Source organism: Tachysurus vachellii, chromosome 9 (genome assembly GCF_030014155.1).
Source record: "Tachysurus vachellii isolate PV-2020 chromosome 9, HZAU_Pvac_v1, whole genome shotgun sequence".
NCBI classification, from domain to species: Eukaryota; Metazoa; Chordata; class Actinopteri; order Siluriformes; family Bagridae; genus Tachysurus; species Tachysurus vachellii.
The window spans coordinates 4,173,284-4,189,264 of NC_083468.1; the positions used below are offsets into that span (position 1 = coordinate 4,173,284).

A 15,981-nucleotide genomic window follows, 5' to 3' on the forward strand; every position below is an offset into this window, starting at 1 on the left:
CGCACAAACCGATGAATTGTGGAAAATGGATGGCTGCAAACGTTTATGAACGGAGTATTTCACACCCTCCTATTGGTTAATTAACATAGCATTAAATAGATATTTTTACTTATATATTAATGAATAAAAAATAGAGAATGACAAAGCAAAACAATCAATCTAAATTTCTAATAGGTGTTTACACCTTCATTTTTTTTTAAATCACAGTAATAGATATCCTAAATTAAGTTTAAAACACAGTGTAATATAGATAAAGAATGAAATAAAAGTGTCACACAAAAAAAGGATTGTTATTACTCAGTTACAGGTCCACAGGTGAACAGGAGGGTGTGATCTAACCTCACAAATTTGAGGGAAGTTTTGCGCAAAGGGGTTCCAGTTCAGAAGGATGCGCCTCTGAGGATCTGCGGAATGTAAGGGAGGGTGATGTCCCTATGCTGGGGGCATGGTGCCGCGTACTAGGAGAAGTCTGTAACGGGGAAGCAAAGTGACCCGATATGGAGCTGCATGGTTTAGGCATCAGTGTTGGGGAGGAGTAAGGGGAGATACGGAAGCCAGGCTCAACGGATGATCGAGGGGAGGAGTGAGCCATAACCTGGGCTACCTCTTCACTTAGCAAAGGGTGAGAGCTGGACAACAGTTTCATATCTTCAGCAAAGCGGCCCAGCGGCGATTCAGTTCCTGAAGTGTTGCAGCTGGGTAGTTGAATAGGGCAGGAATGCTGGGGTATAAGCAGAGAGCTGTGGGAACCTGAAACACTGGAGGGGTCACTGTAATGGAAAGTTCTTCCAGGACTTTGGACTGTAGGACTGGGGGCTAGAGGAGTGTAGCAGGGAGAAGCGTTAGCTGAGCCATATTGAGCTAGAGATGCTAATGCTGACCTTTCTAAAGGCAGCTGGGAAGAAAAGGAGGATTGTAGGTTAAAGGATTGTGTGTTTGATGAAGGAGAGCCTTCGAGGGCTGGAGTAATATGTGATAGTGTGGAGGATGGGGAGCCAGTTGTGGGTGTATGGAAGAGGTTTAACGTACTTGAAGTCCTGCCACCCCCACCAGCAAACTGATGAAATGTAGATGGCTGTTTGTTATTTTGTGTTTGCTGACCATGAAGGAGGTGACTTTGGGATTGGCCGAATGATCCGGTTGAAAGAGGGCTAACATTTGAAGATGGTGTGGTCAAGAGCCCACAGGTGGCACCAACTAATGTACCACCAGGAGACCCACTTGATGTCAATCCACTTAGTGTGTCTACCACTGTTCCACTCAGAGCAATGCTCACTGCACCACCTACTGCCCCAGACAAGGTCCCAGCACCTGTGCTGCCTTGTTGCAGATGAGTGGACAGTGGTGGGGTACTTGGTGGGAAGGGCTGCTTGTGTTTGGGTGGAGGATGGAGCTGTGCAGTACTACATGTCGGAGATGCAGATCTTGAGTAATTGCCAGATGGGAATGCAGAAGCTCGACCAGGCCCAGGATGTGAAACTCCACTTATGCTGCTTCTGGAGGCCGGGTGGTTGCCACTGCCTGACCCAGATGGCCCTGTTGAATGATGTGCCCGAAAGGATGCAAGTAAAGGAGTGTCCCCTCCAGTACGAGGCTTTGAAGGAGAGCTCAATGGTGAGTCTCCAGTTGAACCAAGAGCTGTCGATGTGGGTCCAACCTGGAACCTGTTTCTTGGTGCTTCTTTTGTTGAACCCAAAGACGAGGTAGAAGGGCGAAAGAGCGTGGGAGGCAGGTGAGGGTGGTGGGTCAAGGCAATAGCAACTGATGTTGTTGCAGCAGCTGCTTGTAAAGGAGCCTGGATGAGTGGGGCCCAAATGACTGGAGTAGGGGATGGTGGAGCAGGGGAACATTGGTTTTGCATTAGGTGTGCACAGTGCGCCATGTCTCGATCATGCTGCACTATCTGTTGGATAATCTCATTCTCCTGATAGTTGAGGACACCAGAGTTTAAGTCATGCTGGACCTTGTGCTGCAATATAGAGTTCTTCTTTCCTAATGGATAAAAATATAGAACAGTCAAACTACATACCATACAGTTACACATCAATTATGTAGAAGCCGATGAAAGACATGATTTCTTAGCTTTTTCTATACCAATTTCTAGGATTCTTCATGCATAGATAAACATTTATGCACGATGACTTACATATAAACCTGGTAAATGATTTATTTGAAATCCTGGGTCAAAGCTCAGCATTAGCTTGCTCACCCATGCTGCTCCTCTTATCCACAAAAAAGCTGAATTATAATAGTGGTTTTTTTGAATAACCTCCAAACAAAGGACATTATTCACCCTCAGGCGGCATGTTGAATATTAAAGAGCTGCTATGATCATGTGTCTTTTTAAATACCTCTTTTATTCTGTTCTTTTACACTGCACTCGCTTTTTCTTGAGTCTCAGCAAGCCTACAGCTTTGGGAATACCCCAGGCTGAGAGGCTGATAGCAGTGAAGGGGGCGACCTGTGTGGAAATAGCACAGCCTGGTAGGGGGTGTGATGGCTCCTGCAGGCAGGCCAGTCTGTGTTTGACTAGTTCTTACTGTCGAATGCTAGATAAGGGGGCGAAAGTAATCAGCAAGTAAACATGGCCTCGAATTTGGGCTGATCGCTGATAGGAGAAAGTGAGACACAGGCCATTCAGACACAGGGGTCTTTTCTATCTTTGGTAGTTGCTGGATGATGGATCTAAGTCTCATGGGGCTGGGTGAAGGTTAGAAACACTATCACACAAAACTTTATCATGCTGAAGAAAGGAGCTACGAATGAAAACATTGCAATGCACTTCATAAACTGCAGTGACCTTTTTCTATTATTTGATATCAGCACATTTTACTTATTACACTTTGATTAACTAAACAGAATTTTCATTTGAACGATTTATTTAGAATAATTACAACATTATCAATCAAAGCAGGAATTAGAAATAAAATCAGGTAAACCATTTTCTGATCCCAGGAAGTGATAATTGGGATGTTAGTTGAGGGCTAGTCGATGACACCGACTAAACAAAATGCTTTTTTCTTCATATAATCAAACCTTAACCGAGCCTTTAACACTCTAAGTAATGAGTGAGTTCTGTAATGTTTGAGTCTTGAGTGAGCCATTGTTAATATTTTCGCAAAATTTAAGCAAATCTAAGATACAAAAAAAATCTGACTGATTAAAACCAAAGACTTATGAAATACAATTTCACTTCTACTTAGAGGTTTGACACATTTAGATAAAAATGTCAGACATTTTTTCCAGAAGTGAATAGAGGTTTCTTAGATAGAGGAAGTATAGTTTGAAAACATTTTTAATTGCATTTATACTTTTAGTATTTTGTTTCTTAAAAAAAAAAATATTTGGAATAGGACGAATCTCATTTACTAGATGGAGAAGGTGATGAAGACGAATGCGAAAGCGTAAACTCAGATAAACATATAAACAAGGTCAAAATCAGAAAATACCGAATCAAAGAACAGGGTTTTGTAACATACAATATATGAAACCTGTGATGAGATAAAGAAATATGAAGGCATATAAGACAAACTAATAACAGGGTGAATTGGATCAGGTGCACATTGGGTGACAGACTAGTGACAAGACAGGAACACAGGCACAAACAAAATTAATTTAGAACAAAAACATGACAGAATCATTTGTCAAGCTGTGCTAAGTGAAGGATTTTTCTGATTGAGGATAATATTAGAGTAAAACTATATAAGCCTTAAACATGTGTCAGTGCCTCAACTATAAATATGTATATATATATTTAGGATAATTTACATCTTTTATCAGTTTCTCCAGTTTAAAAGTAACTCAATTATATTAAAAAAAAAAAGCAAATAAGCAAAAAAACACATTCAATGATTTTGTCTCGTAACAAGCCGTAGACTCGTGTAGACTGTTTTAGTGGGAAATGATTCAGTATGTTGTTTCTGCTGTAGTGAGTGGGCTGAGTGTCAGTGTTTTTACAGCGAGGGCCATATGGCTCCCTGTGGTGCCAGATAAACGTGGAAGTCTGTGACAGCGGTAACACAGCCAGACGCTGATGCTGCTCAGCCTTCAGTCGACTGACTCAATAAGGGCAGCAACTCAAGAAACTGACAGGGAAATTATACTGAACTTTCAGGCATTAAGACAGACAAAACATGCCATGAGCCATATACTATACTATACTATACTATACTATACTATACTATACTATAGTCCTGAATTACTGGCAGCTGTCAAGTTGAATCAAAAATGACTGTATAATGTAAAATCTATACCACAAACACTTTTAGCAAGTTGTCTCTCAAAAACATAGGCAAAAACTCTGGCAATACAAAATGACTCATGAAAGAAATGTGCGTAATTTACTTTGACCAACAGTCACTCAATATTTTAGCAGAACACTTTAGCAGGTGCAGCTTGCTAAATCTGGCATCTAACAAAAAAAAAAAAAAAAACAAGGTGTCTTTAATCCCGGCCCAAAAAAAATTTGTTCGTTAAAATTTGAAAATTATAAATACGATATGATTTTATATTATTCTTTATATTCACCTTTTGTTCTATGTTTATGTTCTGTAAAGCTGCTTTGAGATAATATCACCTGTTAAAAGCGCTATACAAATAAACTTGAATTGAATTGAATTTCAAATTAAATCCTAACTTATCTTTGTGGATGAACATCGAGAGATTTCTGATTTGATCTATTCTTGGTTTCTTTAAAAATATGTAAGAGGGATGTAACCAAATAAGAATATATGATTATTTCAGACAATGTTGTTTAAATTGATGAAATTTTCACATATGAGAGGGCTTGTACGAACGTATGTTACAGAGGAAGTCTTACCTATACGATCGAGGCGGTCCAGAGCGACAGTCTCGAAGGCTCTCCTCATCATAGGATATTCTTCGAGCACTTCGTTGAAGTTATCGACTGACAGGGAGTAGAGACGGCAGTACGTATCCGCTCGGACGCTGGCTGTACGCCTTCCTCTTGTCAGCAAACAGATCTCTGTAAAAAAAATTTAAATAAAAAATGCAGAGTCAGAGTCAGTTTCATCAGGGTTATGCTCATATAATTTTCGTTATGTCCCCTAACATGGCATTTGGCTTTGGCTGGATTATTTCCTCAATTTATGAAGTTATTATTGAAATAGATTTTTTTTTCTGAGTGTGTACAAAGAACCTTCTGGTTTGGCAAAAGATTTATCTCACTCTAGCCTGAGCTCTGCCCTGCTGAATTATTACTGTCACCTGGGTTTCACCTGTGTCTTGTTCTACTGCTATCCAAATCGATGCAGATTTGGCATCAAAACAAATCTGATGGGAGGCCATTAAACTTCTCACAAGGGGGCAAACACTGCCATTTAATTATCTCCAAATATGTGTTTTGCCCACTTGGTCTGTCTCATACACAAACACACACACACACACACACACACACACACACACACACACACACACACACACACACACACACAGTTTGTGTACCTACTTTCACACCTTAGAGTCTAGTCTCAACACAGCATCACACATATGAATGACTTCAACATATCAACAAATCATATCCCATAATATTATAACAGTTGATATAGCCAATGTTTATGATTAAACATCTAACAGATTGCAAACTAATGCATACATCTGACATCTCAGTGGTAAAGGCATTGGCCTACTGCTCAGAAGGTTGTGAGTGTGAATCCCAGGACCACCAAGCTGCCACTGCTGGTCCCTTGAGCAAGGCACTTAACCATTAAATGCTCAGTTGGATAAATGCGATAAATGCGCTCTTGACAATAATGTCTGCCATATGACTGCTGTCACAACCAGGGAAGGAAGGAGACGGACGCGTACACAGGATAGCTTCAAAGGAATGGGGTTTAATAAATGATAAAGACAAAGACAGTAAATGACGTGAACTAAGACAATACAAATGACGAGACCTAACCTTGACGAGACGTAACCAATGAATCCGCGCCGCCATCGGCAACGTGGCTCACATTTATACAAAAGACAATGAGACACAATTGGGAACAGGTGTGGAGACAGGGAGGAGCAGACGAAGTTGGGACAGACACGTGACAACAACAACAACATCAGCAGCACATGGCCGAAAGTCCGTGCTGATCAACGACAACTGCCTTATGCATAAATGTACATTGTTGCAGAAGATTGTGTTTTTTTCCAAAGTACTTGATGATACCTACTTCTTATAGTATAGAGACAGAGCATGAGAACCAATCCTGGTACAGAAGTGATTCTGGGTTGCCCCATGTGATGGTGGCCCTGAATCAGTCATCATTATGTGTTACCATTTTAATCTGTGTCGCATAGTTTCCTCATTTCCATTTGTTCGGTGTTTTTCTCTCTTTCACAGAAAGAACTATTTGTTACATTTGACTCCAGCCAGCCTAAATTAAAACTTCTATTAATACTCTTCCTCAAGACAGTAAACTACATGTAAATTTATTTAGATTTATCAACCCAAATCGCTAACAATTTGTATCCTGGCTTAGAAAATGTGTCAGGTTTCCATTGTCTTACGACAGCTGTGAAATTTTATGAAGGCTGTCATGTGTTTCGGGCAGAAGGGCAGAAGTCTTCATAGTAGTAAACTAATCCAGTATTCATTAAAAATTCATTTAACTGGTTAGTAAAAGAAAACAACTTTCCATTTGCTAGAAAGTTTTCAATTAAAAGTTTTTCTGCCATAATCAAAATTACAGGCTCTTCGGTATGAATGCAAGACATGGCAGGTTTATTGGCCTGCAATAAAGACAGCAAGTGACCTACCGAGGCCGCCTGCCGTTAGGTGTGCCAATACTTTATACCTCAGTGAAAATGGAGGTCATACTGTATGTATTGTACCTTGTACAACATCATTATATTTTACCCTAAATAGTGAACATGTTCAGTCTAGTGATTTGGAAGTTATGTGAAAGAAGTAAAAATAAATTTGGCAGCAAAAGAAATGTGATATTAAAGTAAATGTATGTAAGAATGATATATTTACATCATGCTTGGGTCAGCACCACTGGAGCAAGGACGGTTAAGGGCCTTGCTTAAGGGCCCAACAGTGGCAACTTGGCAGAGATGGGGTTTGAACCTCGATCCTCAACCCAGAGCCTTAACCGCTCGAGACACCACTGCCTCAAATATGAGATCATGTATCTGTATTTATGCCATAGAGCTCCGTCTGGTTAACTTTGTGTGTTGATGATCCTAAAAAAACTTGGCTGAATTCTATAACAGACTGTGTGATTATATGTGTTCTTCATGTCAGTATTAATCCAGCTTTAGACATTTTTAAAAATCCTCCTGAGTGCCATGACAGTCAGAGTCAGAAGACTCCTACATGGAAATATTGTTCATGTTAAAACACCTTGCACATACAAAGAGCTAATAATCAGAACGTTGTATTAGAGAGAAAAAAAGAGACTTTACACTAAACTGTAAATTTTCTATAATCCAATGCTGGAGCATGTAATGCCAGTTTCAGAGCAGGGAGGGCTGGCAGACCTCATCTGTCATGGCAACTCAAGGAAATTAGGCACCATTTACCATCTGCAATGCTGTACCACGTGGGCTTCTGAAACCTCAGCAAAGCTTGGATCTGTCCACCATTCCCACAATGTTCAGCATGTGGAGGGTCTGTGAGGACCCAGCTGGGATTCAGAGATCGAGTTTTTCCCTTCTCTACACGAGGAGTACCAGAGAGGAGCAGGAGAACCAGCCACGCTGTATTACATGCCCCATCTGGCCACTGAACAACCAATATCCCTGACCCACTTCTGTCTGAGCATGGCGTGTTGTGACATGGGTCCAATTTGTGCACTCAGATGCGTGTTTATGTGTGTGTGTCTTTTTCAGTGAACCATACATACATGCCTGAGTGTAAATATCAGCATGAGCTGAGGTACATATACACATTGGGATTGTAACCAAATACGAATACATTATTCAGAAAGAACAGGTGATGTTTTCTAAATGGATTACAAATGCAAATGTTTTTGGAGAGCTTACCAGAGCGGACTGGGATCCCGTGGGACTTTCATTCATTTTGTAGTAACTGCATGGTCAGGCTCATGGTGGTTTAAATTCATCTAACACTTTGTGTATATTTTGGTTTAAAGAACCATCTAGAATTTCTAGAATATGGGAAGTTACAAACAAAATTAATCAAATGAGAAGGATTAAAAAAACTGTGCATATCCTTGAACAATTATGAGGTAATTCTAGAATTTATTTACATATACATATATATATATATATATATATATATATATAGATAGATAGATAGATAGATAGATAGATAGATAGATAGATAGATAGGCCACGTTCACACTGCAAGTCTTAATGCTCAATTCGGATATTTTGCTCAGATCTGATTTTTTTGTTTGGCTGTTCACATTACCTTTTAAAATATGGCCTATATCAGATACCAGTGTGAACTGTTTGCTGTTTCGAACTGACCCGCATGCTCAAACGAACAATAACAATGACGTCACACGTAGCACGCCGTTGTGCTAAAGTTGGCGAGGTTATGGAGGAAGTAATTATTTTCACTTTTCTTTCTAAATGTTTGTGTAATGGCAGCACAGAGACGCAGAGTTTTGAAAATTTTCGTATGTCGAGGGCAACTTTTGATTATTTGATCCATTTTGTAGGCGTAGTCACGTTTGTGTGCGTACTCGCCGGCGCATAATTGTGACGAACGTCGATGTAGATTGACGTAAAAGTCGCATCAAATCCGCCTTGGTTGTTCACACTGTGGCCACATAACAAAGTCCTAATCGGTACACAAAATAACATTCTGTATACGCTCTATCTCCGTCATTGAGAATTTGGAGGCTTCAGCATGGAGGAGTTAGTGTCGAATCTATAATGAACTCTTTATAACAGTTTATAATCACACCCTCCGGTGTCACCCAAATGAGGATGAGAGAAAAGAAAGAAAGAAAGAAAGAAAGAAAGAAAGAAAGAAAGAAAGAAAGAAAGAAAGAAGAAAAGAAAGAAAGAAAGAAAGAAAGAAAGAATGAAAGAAAGAAATAAGAAAGAAATAAAGAAAGAAAGAAGGAAAGAAAATGTTTGTTTAAGAGACTATTTGGTACACTAAAAAGAAAGAAAGAAAGAAAGAAAGAAAGAAAGAAAGAAAGAAAGAAAGAAAGAAGGAAGGAAAGACATAAAGGACTTTCAATGATTTAAAAGAAAGAAAGAAAGAAAGAAAGAAAGAAAGAAAGAAAGAAAGAAAGAAAGAAAGAAAGAAGGGAGGAAAGACATAAAGGACTTCCAATGATTTAAAAGAAAGAAAGAAAGAAAGAAAGAAAGAAAGAAAGAAAGAAAGAAAGAAAGAAAGAAAGAAAGAAAGAAAGAAAATGTTTGTTTAAGAGACTATTTGGTACACTAAAAAGAAAGAAAGAAAGAAAGAAAGAAAGAAAGAAAGAAAGAAAGAAAGAAAGAAAGAAAGAAAGAAAGACATAAAGGACTTCCAATGATTTAAAAGAAAGAAAGAAAGAAAGAAAGAAAGAAAGAAAGAAAGAAAGAAAGAAAGAAAGAAAGAAAGAAAATGTTTGTTTAAGAGACTATTTGGTACACTAAAAAGAAAGAAAGAAAGAAAGAAAGAAAGAAAGAAAGAAAGAAAGAAAGAAAGAAAGAAAGAAAGAAAGAAAGAAAGAATGAGATAAGAAAGAAAGAAAGAAAGAAAGAAAAGAAAGAAAGAAGAAAGAAAGAAAGAAAGAAAGAAAGAAAGAAAGAAAGAATGAGATAAGAAAGAAAGAAAGAAAGAAAGAAAGAAAGAAAGAAAGAAAGAAAGAAAGAAAGAAAGAAAGAATGAGATAAGAAAGAAAGAAAGAAAGAAAGAAAGAAAGAAAGAAAGAAAGAAAGAAAGAAAGAAAATGTTTGTTTAAGAGACTATTTGGTACACTAAAAAGAAAGAAAGAAAGAAAGAAAGAAAGAAAGAATGAGATAAGAAAGAAAGAAAGAAAGAAAGAAAGAAAGAAAGAAAGAAAGAAAGAAACAGATTATTTGCTACATAAAAAATAAACCCTAATCTGATCAAAACTTTTCTCATCTAAACTTTTCTAATTTTCCAGCAGTGTTGTACAGTTTCTATGTCTCTTTTCCCTCACAGTCCCAAACTCTGTTTTCATTTCGCTGTATCAGATCTAGCCCGGAGGTGTGGCTCGGCATTGACACCAGATTTATTCCGTCGTGTTTTTGTAAAGTCACTGTGACCTCTAGTCTCTGCTTGCAAACCTCAAACCTCCCACCACAGTACACCGTTCATATTAACATTACGTATGAACCAGAACCCTTGTGCTTTTCTGATTCAGCTTGGCGTGTGACTCACTAAAGAAAAGAATAAAATCCTGCGTGTAATCCTAAACAGGCTTACAGTGCACTCAGAATCCAAAACTGTCTTATCGGCCACCCTCCTGCTGAGCCTAATAGGCTGTTATGCTTGTCTCCCGCGACAGGAAAGGTAAGTCTGTGTCTGTTTATGCTGGTAGTAGTAGTGCTTCTAATGTTTACAACGCTACACGATAGTGTACCCAATGCTATAAACGGTAAAAACAAATCCTGTGAAACGCTACGGATATCTTTCAGACCTGTTTGTTTCATCCTGCTATTTTCGCTCACTGTTTTAAATGTGGTTATTTTATGATGCACAGATGTAGGAGAGGTAGATAGAGGTGTGTGAGGTCAGGACTGGCTAAGCTCACCTGCGCTCAGAGCCTTTCTGTCAGCTCAGATCTGTATCGAGCAGCTCGAGTGAACACACACTAACCTTTCAGAGTGTGTGAGCGCCCTGCGAGCCTAATATAGCCTGACATCACACCATCCATGCATTAACACTCCTCTTTTCCAACCTCGTTCTATCGGGATCCACAGCACAAATGCTAGAGGCTAGTGACGTCACACTCCGAGGAAGGAACAGCTGCTGTTCTATAGACGGTATCTTGGTCTATATCACACCTCTCTCTGTAACACACACACACACACACACTCACACACACACACACACACACACACACACGTTCTGGTGGCACAGCTCTCTCTAATGGTCTCTAGTTCGACACAGATTAACTGCACTTTGTTGAGGGTGACATGGCTGCAATCAGGAGATGACAACGCTGATTTGAGAGAACACAGTCGATTCTTATTCCTCTAAGTACAGTAAGTCAAAGTAATGTGGAAAGAGACGCAAACATCACAAAAATGTTATATGACATTTGTTCTAGATATGCGTTTCTGTATTTGAAGAAAACGAGGCTACAGTACATAGAAAAAATCCTGTGTAGATGTGCAGATTTAAGCCATATTCACAGAAATAAATTGTTCGTTTAAAAGACTATTTGCTACATTTAGAAAGAAAAGGAAAGAAAAAGAAAGAAAGAAAGAAAGAAAGAAAGAAAGAAAGAAAGAAAGAAAGAAAGAAAGAAAGAAAGAAAGAAAAAAAGAAAGAAAGAAAGAAAGAAAGAAAGAAAGAAAGAAAGAAAGAGGTTAGGTGTAACTACATACATTTATTTATAAGGAAGGAAGGAAGGAAGGAAGGAAGGAAGGAAGGAAGGAGATTAGGATGTTTTTTTGGTTTAATATTTAGGAAGAAAGAAAGAAAGAAAGAAAGAAAGAAAGAAAGAAAGAAAGAAAGAAAGAAAGAAAGAAAGAAAGAAAGAGGTTAGGTGTAACTACATACATTTATTTATAAGGAAGGTAGGAAGGAAGGAAGGAAGGAAGGAAGGAAGGAAGGAAGGAAGGAAGGAAGGAGATTAGGATGTTTTTTTATTTAATATTTAAGAAGAAAGAAAGAAAGAAAGAAAGAAAGAAAGAAAGAAAGAAAGAAAGAAAGAAAGAAAAAAACCTCACCCTGCTCTTTACCTGTCTGAGATTTACACAGGTTAAAGTAAGCATTATTCATATGAACTCAAATGATGTGGACAATCACTGGGAGAGTTCACCAGCCCTGTTTAACACCTGCCCCCCTCCACACACACAAATTAATTTCATGAGTGACTAATTCCTGTTTGTTATAAATTCCCAATGGTTCCTGCTGCTCTCCCAGAGCTGCACTGCAGCCAGGAAATGCTGGGCGAAAATAGAGACTCCAAAATTGCATCAGCACTAAAAGTACACGCTATTATATTAATGCAATTAAGAAATAATTACAGATCACAAAGATTTAAAGATGGCACCAGGGGTCATATTTTCACATCTATCTATCTATCTATCTATCTATCTATCTATCTATCTATCTATCTATCTATCTATCTATCTATCTGTCTGTCTGTCTGTCTGTCTGTCTGTCTGTCTGTCTGTCTGTCTATCTATCTATCTATCTATCTATCTATCTCTCTGTCTGTCTGTCTGTCTATTAACCAACTTGAATGTTTACATAACCGAATTCAAATACCAGTAACTTTCCTAACTTAAGTACTGTCTTGATGGCTTGGACAATATTCCCTGCTGGAACACTGTGCTTTTGTTTATGTTTGTTTATTTGTTGCCACGCCCAAACCTTAACCTGCTCCCTCTCCCGATCCTTATCCTGCTATCCTTTAATTATTAGTCGTTTTTTTCCCCCCTATTATTTTCCTATGTTTGTTTTGTGACTTTATTAATAAAACCCCTGTATTTCTTCTGTGCAGTCGCCCATGCTGGAGGCACCACTTTCCTGAAAAATTACCTTTAGGACTTAAGTCAGTAACTGTTCAGTTTTCAGTAACTGATCTGTGTAGATCAGAAACAAATATATCTATCCTATACTTTTTATATCATAAAAAGAGATATAATATGTCCCGGGTCAAGATGGCTGCCAGTGAGGGAAGTCATAAATTCAGCCTGGAAGTTTGGATTACTGTGATTGTGGCAGGCTCAGAGATGGATTGCATGACCTCTTTATGTTGTTATTACAGTATACATCAGATTCCCACAGAGGAGGTCAGGGAACTTGCATGATGTACATTAACTGTAATTAATGGTAGACCGGTGGGTCACATGCTGCTAAATGCCACAGCCGCTTTACCCATTAACGCAAGCTTGCAGCCTGAACCATAATATATATTGACATTGTGTGAACGATGGAATTATTACTGTATGGTGAGAAAATTATATTAAGCACATGAGAAAATAATTGCTGAGCATTGACCTCATACACTAATGGATACAAATAGCACAAAGTGGAATTTACTGTGTATTTAGATGACTTGGCTCTGATGATCGAAGTCTAAAAAAAGTACAATATTATATTTTAAGAATTCATTATAAACAAAGTAATATAAAACTGAAACAGCAGCTCTGATTGAACTCAGGGTCCCCTGTGTTTTAAATAGCATCAAAAATGAACGAACGAGTTTAAACTTAAAAGGTTAAAATAAAAATCAGTGACAACCAACAGATTTCAACTCAAAGCTGAAATTCTCTTCCACTGTTTTGAAAGTTATTAGCTTTAGCCTCTTACGATCGTACTGTATATTTTGCATTTTTTCCCCCTAAAATTACATATCTATTGCCAGAGGCATTTGTCTCTGACAAAATCTAAAATGTAAAAAAATAATAATGTAAATAAACACATGTTAAGAGAAACTGAGATCTTAGATGACTTTAAAAACTTTTTCTGTTGAAGTAAGTAGGAGGCATTAAATTAGTAAGTTTATGCATTAGATACCCTTACATTCAGCTGAAACTCCATCTTAAAGTAATGACAAAACCTCAAACACAACAACAAAAACAACAAAGCATAACTCCTAGAAACTACGGAAGGGTCTTTATACACCACATAATAATAATAATAATAATAATGTTTTTGTTGTTGTTACTGTTATTATTAACTATTGTACAAATTATTGTTGTTGCTATTAACAAAAACAGCAATAATAGCAACAACAACAAAAATACTTTATATTTATTTATTTATTTATTTATTTATTTATTTATTTATGAATAATATTGCATTTATTATTTATGAATAATTAATAACAAATATTTAGGTATTTAATAATAATAATAATAATAATAATAATAATAATAATAATAATAATAATAATAATAATAATAATAATGTTGTTTTTGTTGTTGTTACTGTTATTATTAACTATTGTAAAAAATATTGTTGTTGCTATTAACAAAAACAGCAAATATAGCAACAACAACAAAAATACTTTACATTTATTTATTTATTTATTTATTTATTTATAATAATAATAATAATAATAATAATAATAATAATAATAATAATAACAGGCAGAAACCTACAATTTGAAAACCACATGTGAGATGAGTATCTCAATTAAAGTACATTTGATATGGCTATTAAAGTATGTTTCAAATTAATTCTAACCCTAATTAATTAATTAGCTTTTTAAGTTCTTTCGGGATAAATGTGGCCACATCAATCAAATGTACTTGATACTTGAGATACTTCTTCGACTCGACTAGACTTCTACTTGAGTCTAGGAGCTGTATGTTTTTTTGTTGTTCTTGTTTTTTTTGGTAACACACTTTTTGTATTATTACCAGCTCAACTGAGTAAAGAGGTTTTGCTTTGCTGAACGTGTGTAGAGTCAGTGTGTGTACATCCCAGACCGTATGGTGTTGCTGTTCCAGTTAAAGCTTCATTACCTCCAAAGTAGGAACCGTCTGACAGCTTGGTTTCCTTGTTCCCTTTAGTGAGCACGCTAACGACTCCGTGCTGTATGAAGTACATCTTCTTCCCAATGGTGCCTTCTCGGATGATGTAGTCTCGAGGTTGGAAAACTTCAAAGCGCAGCTTGGTCAGCATCGACGTCACGAAATTCGGATCTGCGTTGGCAAACAGGGGCATCGATGCCACCAGCTTCCGACAGTTGAAGTTGATTATTTCCTGGAAAAGTGAGAAAGAGGTTCAAAAGATATCATGTTAATTAAATTAAAAAAAAAAATCCATCCATCCATTTCCTTTACCAATTAACCTAAAAAGGAAACCTGGAGCCTATGACAGGGGACTTGTGGCGCAATCTGGACCTACAACACATGCATTTGGACTGTAGGAGGAAACCAATGTACCAGGAGGAATCCACTGAAACTTCATTCACACAGGTTGTTTGCAGGACTCACTCCCCCAACCCCAGAGGTGTTATGCAAACATGCTAAACACCACGCCAATAGCAGTTTACTGTCTTAGTTTACTGAACAATATTTTGCATTTCAAAAACACACCATGACCTTAATGTTTCTATTATTCTAAGCATGTCAAAAGCATCTTGACAAACTCCATCACACTGTGGTATGGCAACTCCAGAGCTCCATTTTTTTTTGTGAAAAAAAATCACCTCAAAGGATGATGAAAACCGCCCAAACCATCATTGGCACCCAACGTCCTGCCACTGAGTCTCTTCGCCTCAGTAGATGTCTTAATTTTCAAGGATTCCTTCCACCCGGTCACAAACTGTTCAACCTCATTCCTTCCAGGAAGAGATACAGGACCAGAACAGAGCCGCACCAGAACTAGCAGGTTCAGGACCAGTTTTTTGAATTCTCACTAATTCTTCACTAACTGTAATCATCTTAGAGTTTATATTCATCTTACATCTATCTATCTATCTATCTATCTATCTATCTATCTATCTATCTATCTATCTATCTATCTATCTATCTATCTATATATCTACGTTTCTCTCTTTGAGATGAGCAGGATACAGGCTTTTTATAGTGACACACACACTGTTTTTGTTTTTTTTTGCTTCAATTTAAGGCAAGTTTTCCAATATCTTGTGCAGAACATAAGGTAATTATATGAAATGTAGTTCATCAGAAATAATGAAACCCTTCAAAAATTCCACTAATCGCCTCCATAGAAATGCTGTTGGAAAAGAAAAGTATTGTATTTTGTCAAAGATCTTCATGTGTTTGTGCTCACCTCCCTGAGCGGCTCGTTCAGCTCCCCCAGGATGCTCTCCTCATCAAACATCTTGCCCTGGTAACGGTGCTCGTAGTAATCATGGATCCTCTGACGCATGTCTGCTGGCAGCTTAT

The 15,981-nt window shown here is 37.7% G+C and overlaps 1 protein-coding gene across 1 annotated transcript in view; it reads right to left on the reverse strand.

The window, feature by feature from the left end:
* Positions 1-216: 216 nt before the first annotated feature.
* The window catches only part of hcn4 (hyperpolarization activated cyclic nucleotide-gated potassium channel 4), a 97,353-nt gene continuing 81,588 nt past the window's right edge, over positions 217-15,981 (reverse strand). Inside the window, exons 5-8 of the mRNA XM_060878888.1 lie at positions 15,866-15,981; positions 14,590-14,830; positions 4,820-4,984; positions 217-1,992 (exon numbers count right to left, since the gene is read on the reverse strand). The exon at positions 15,866-15,981 is cut by the window's right edge and continues 31 nt beyond it. Of these exons, the coding sequence (XP_060734871.1) occupies positions 341-1,992; positions 4,820-4,984; positions 14,590-14,830; positions 15,866-15,981 (2,174 nt within the window). The 3' untranslated portion in view covers positions 217-340. The remainder of the gene's footprint in view (positions 1,993-4,819; positions 4,985-14,589; positions 14,831-15,865) is intronic.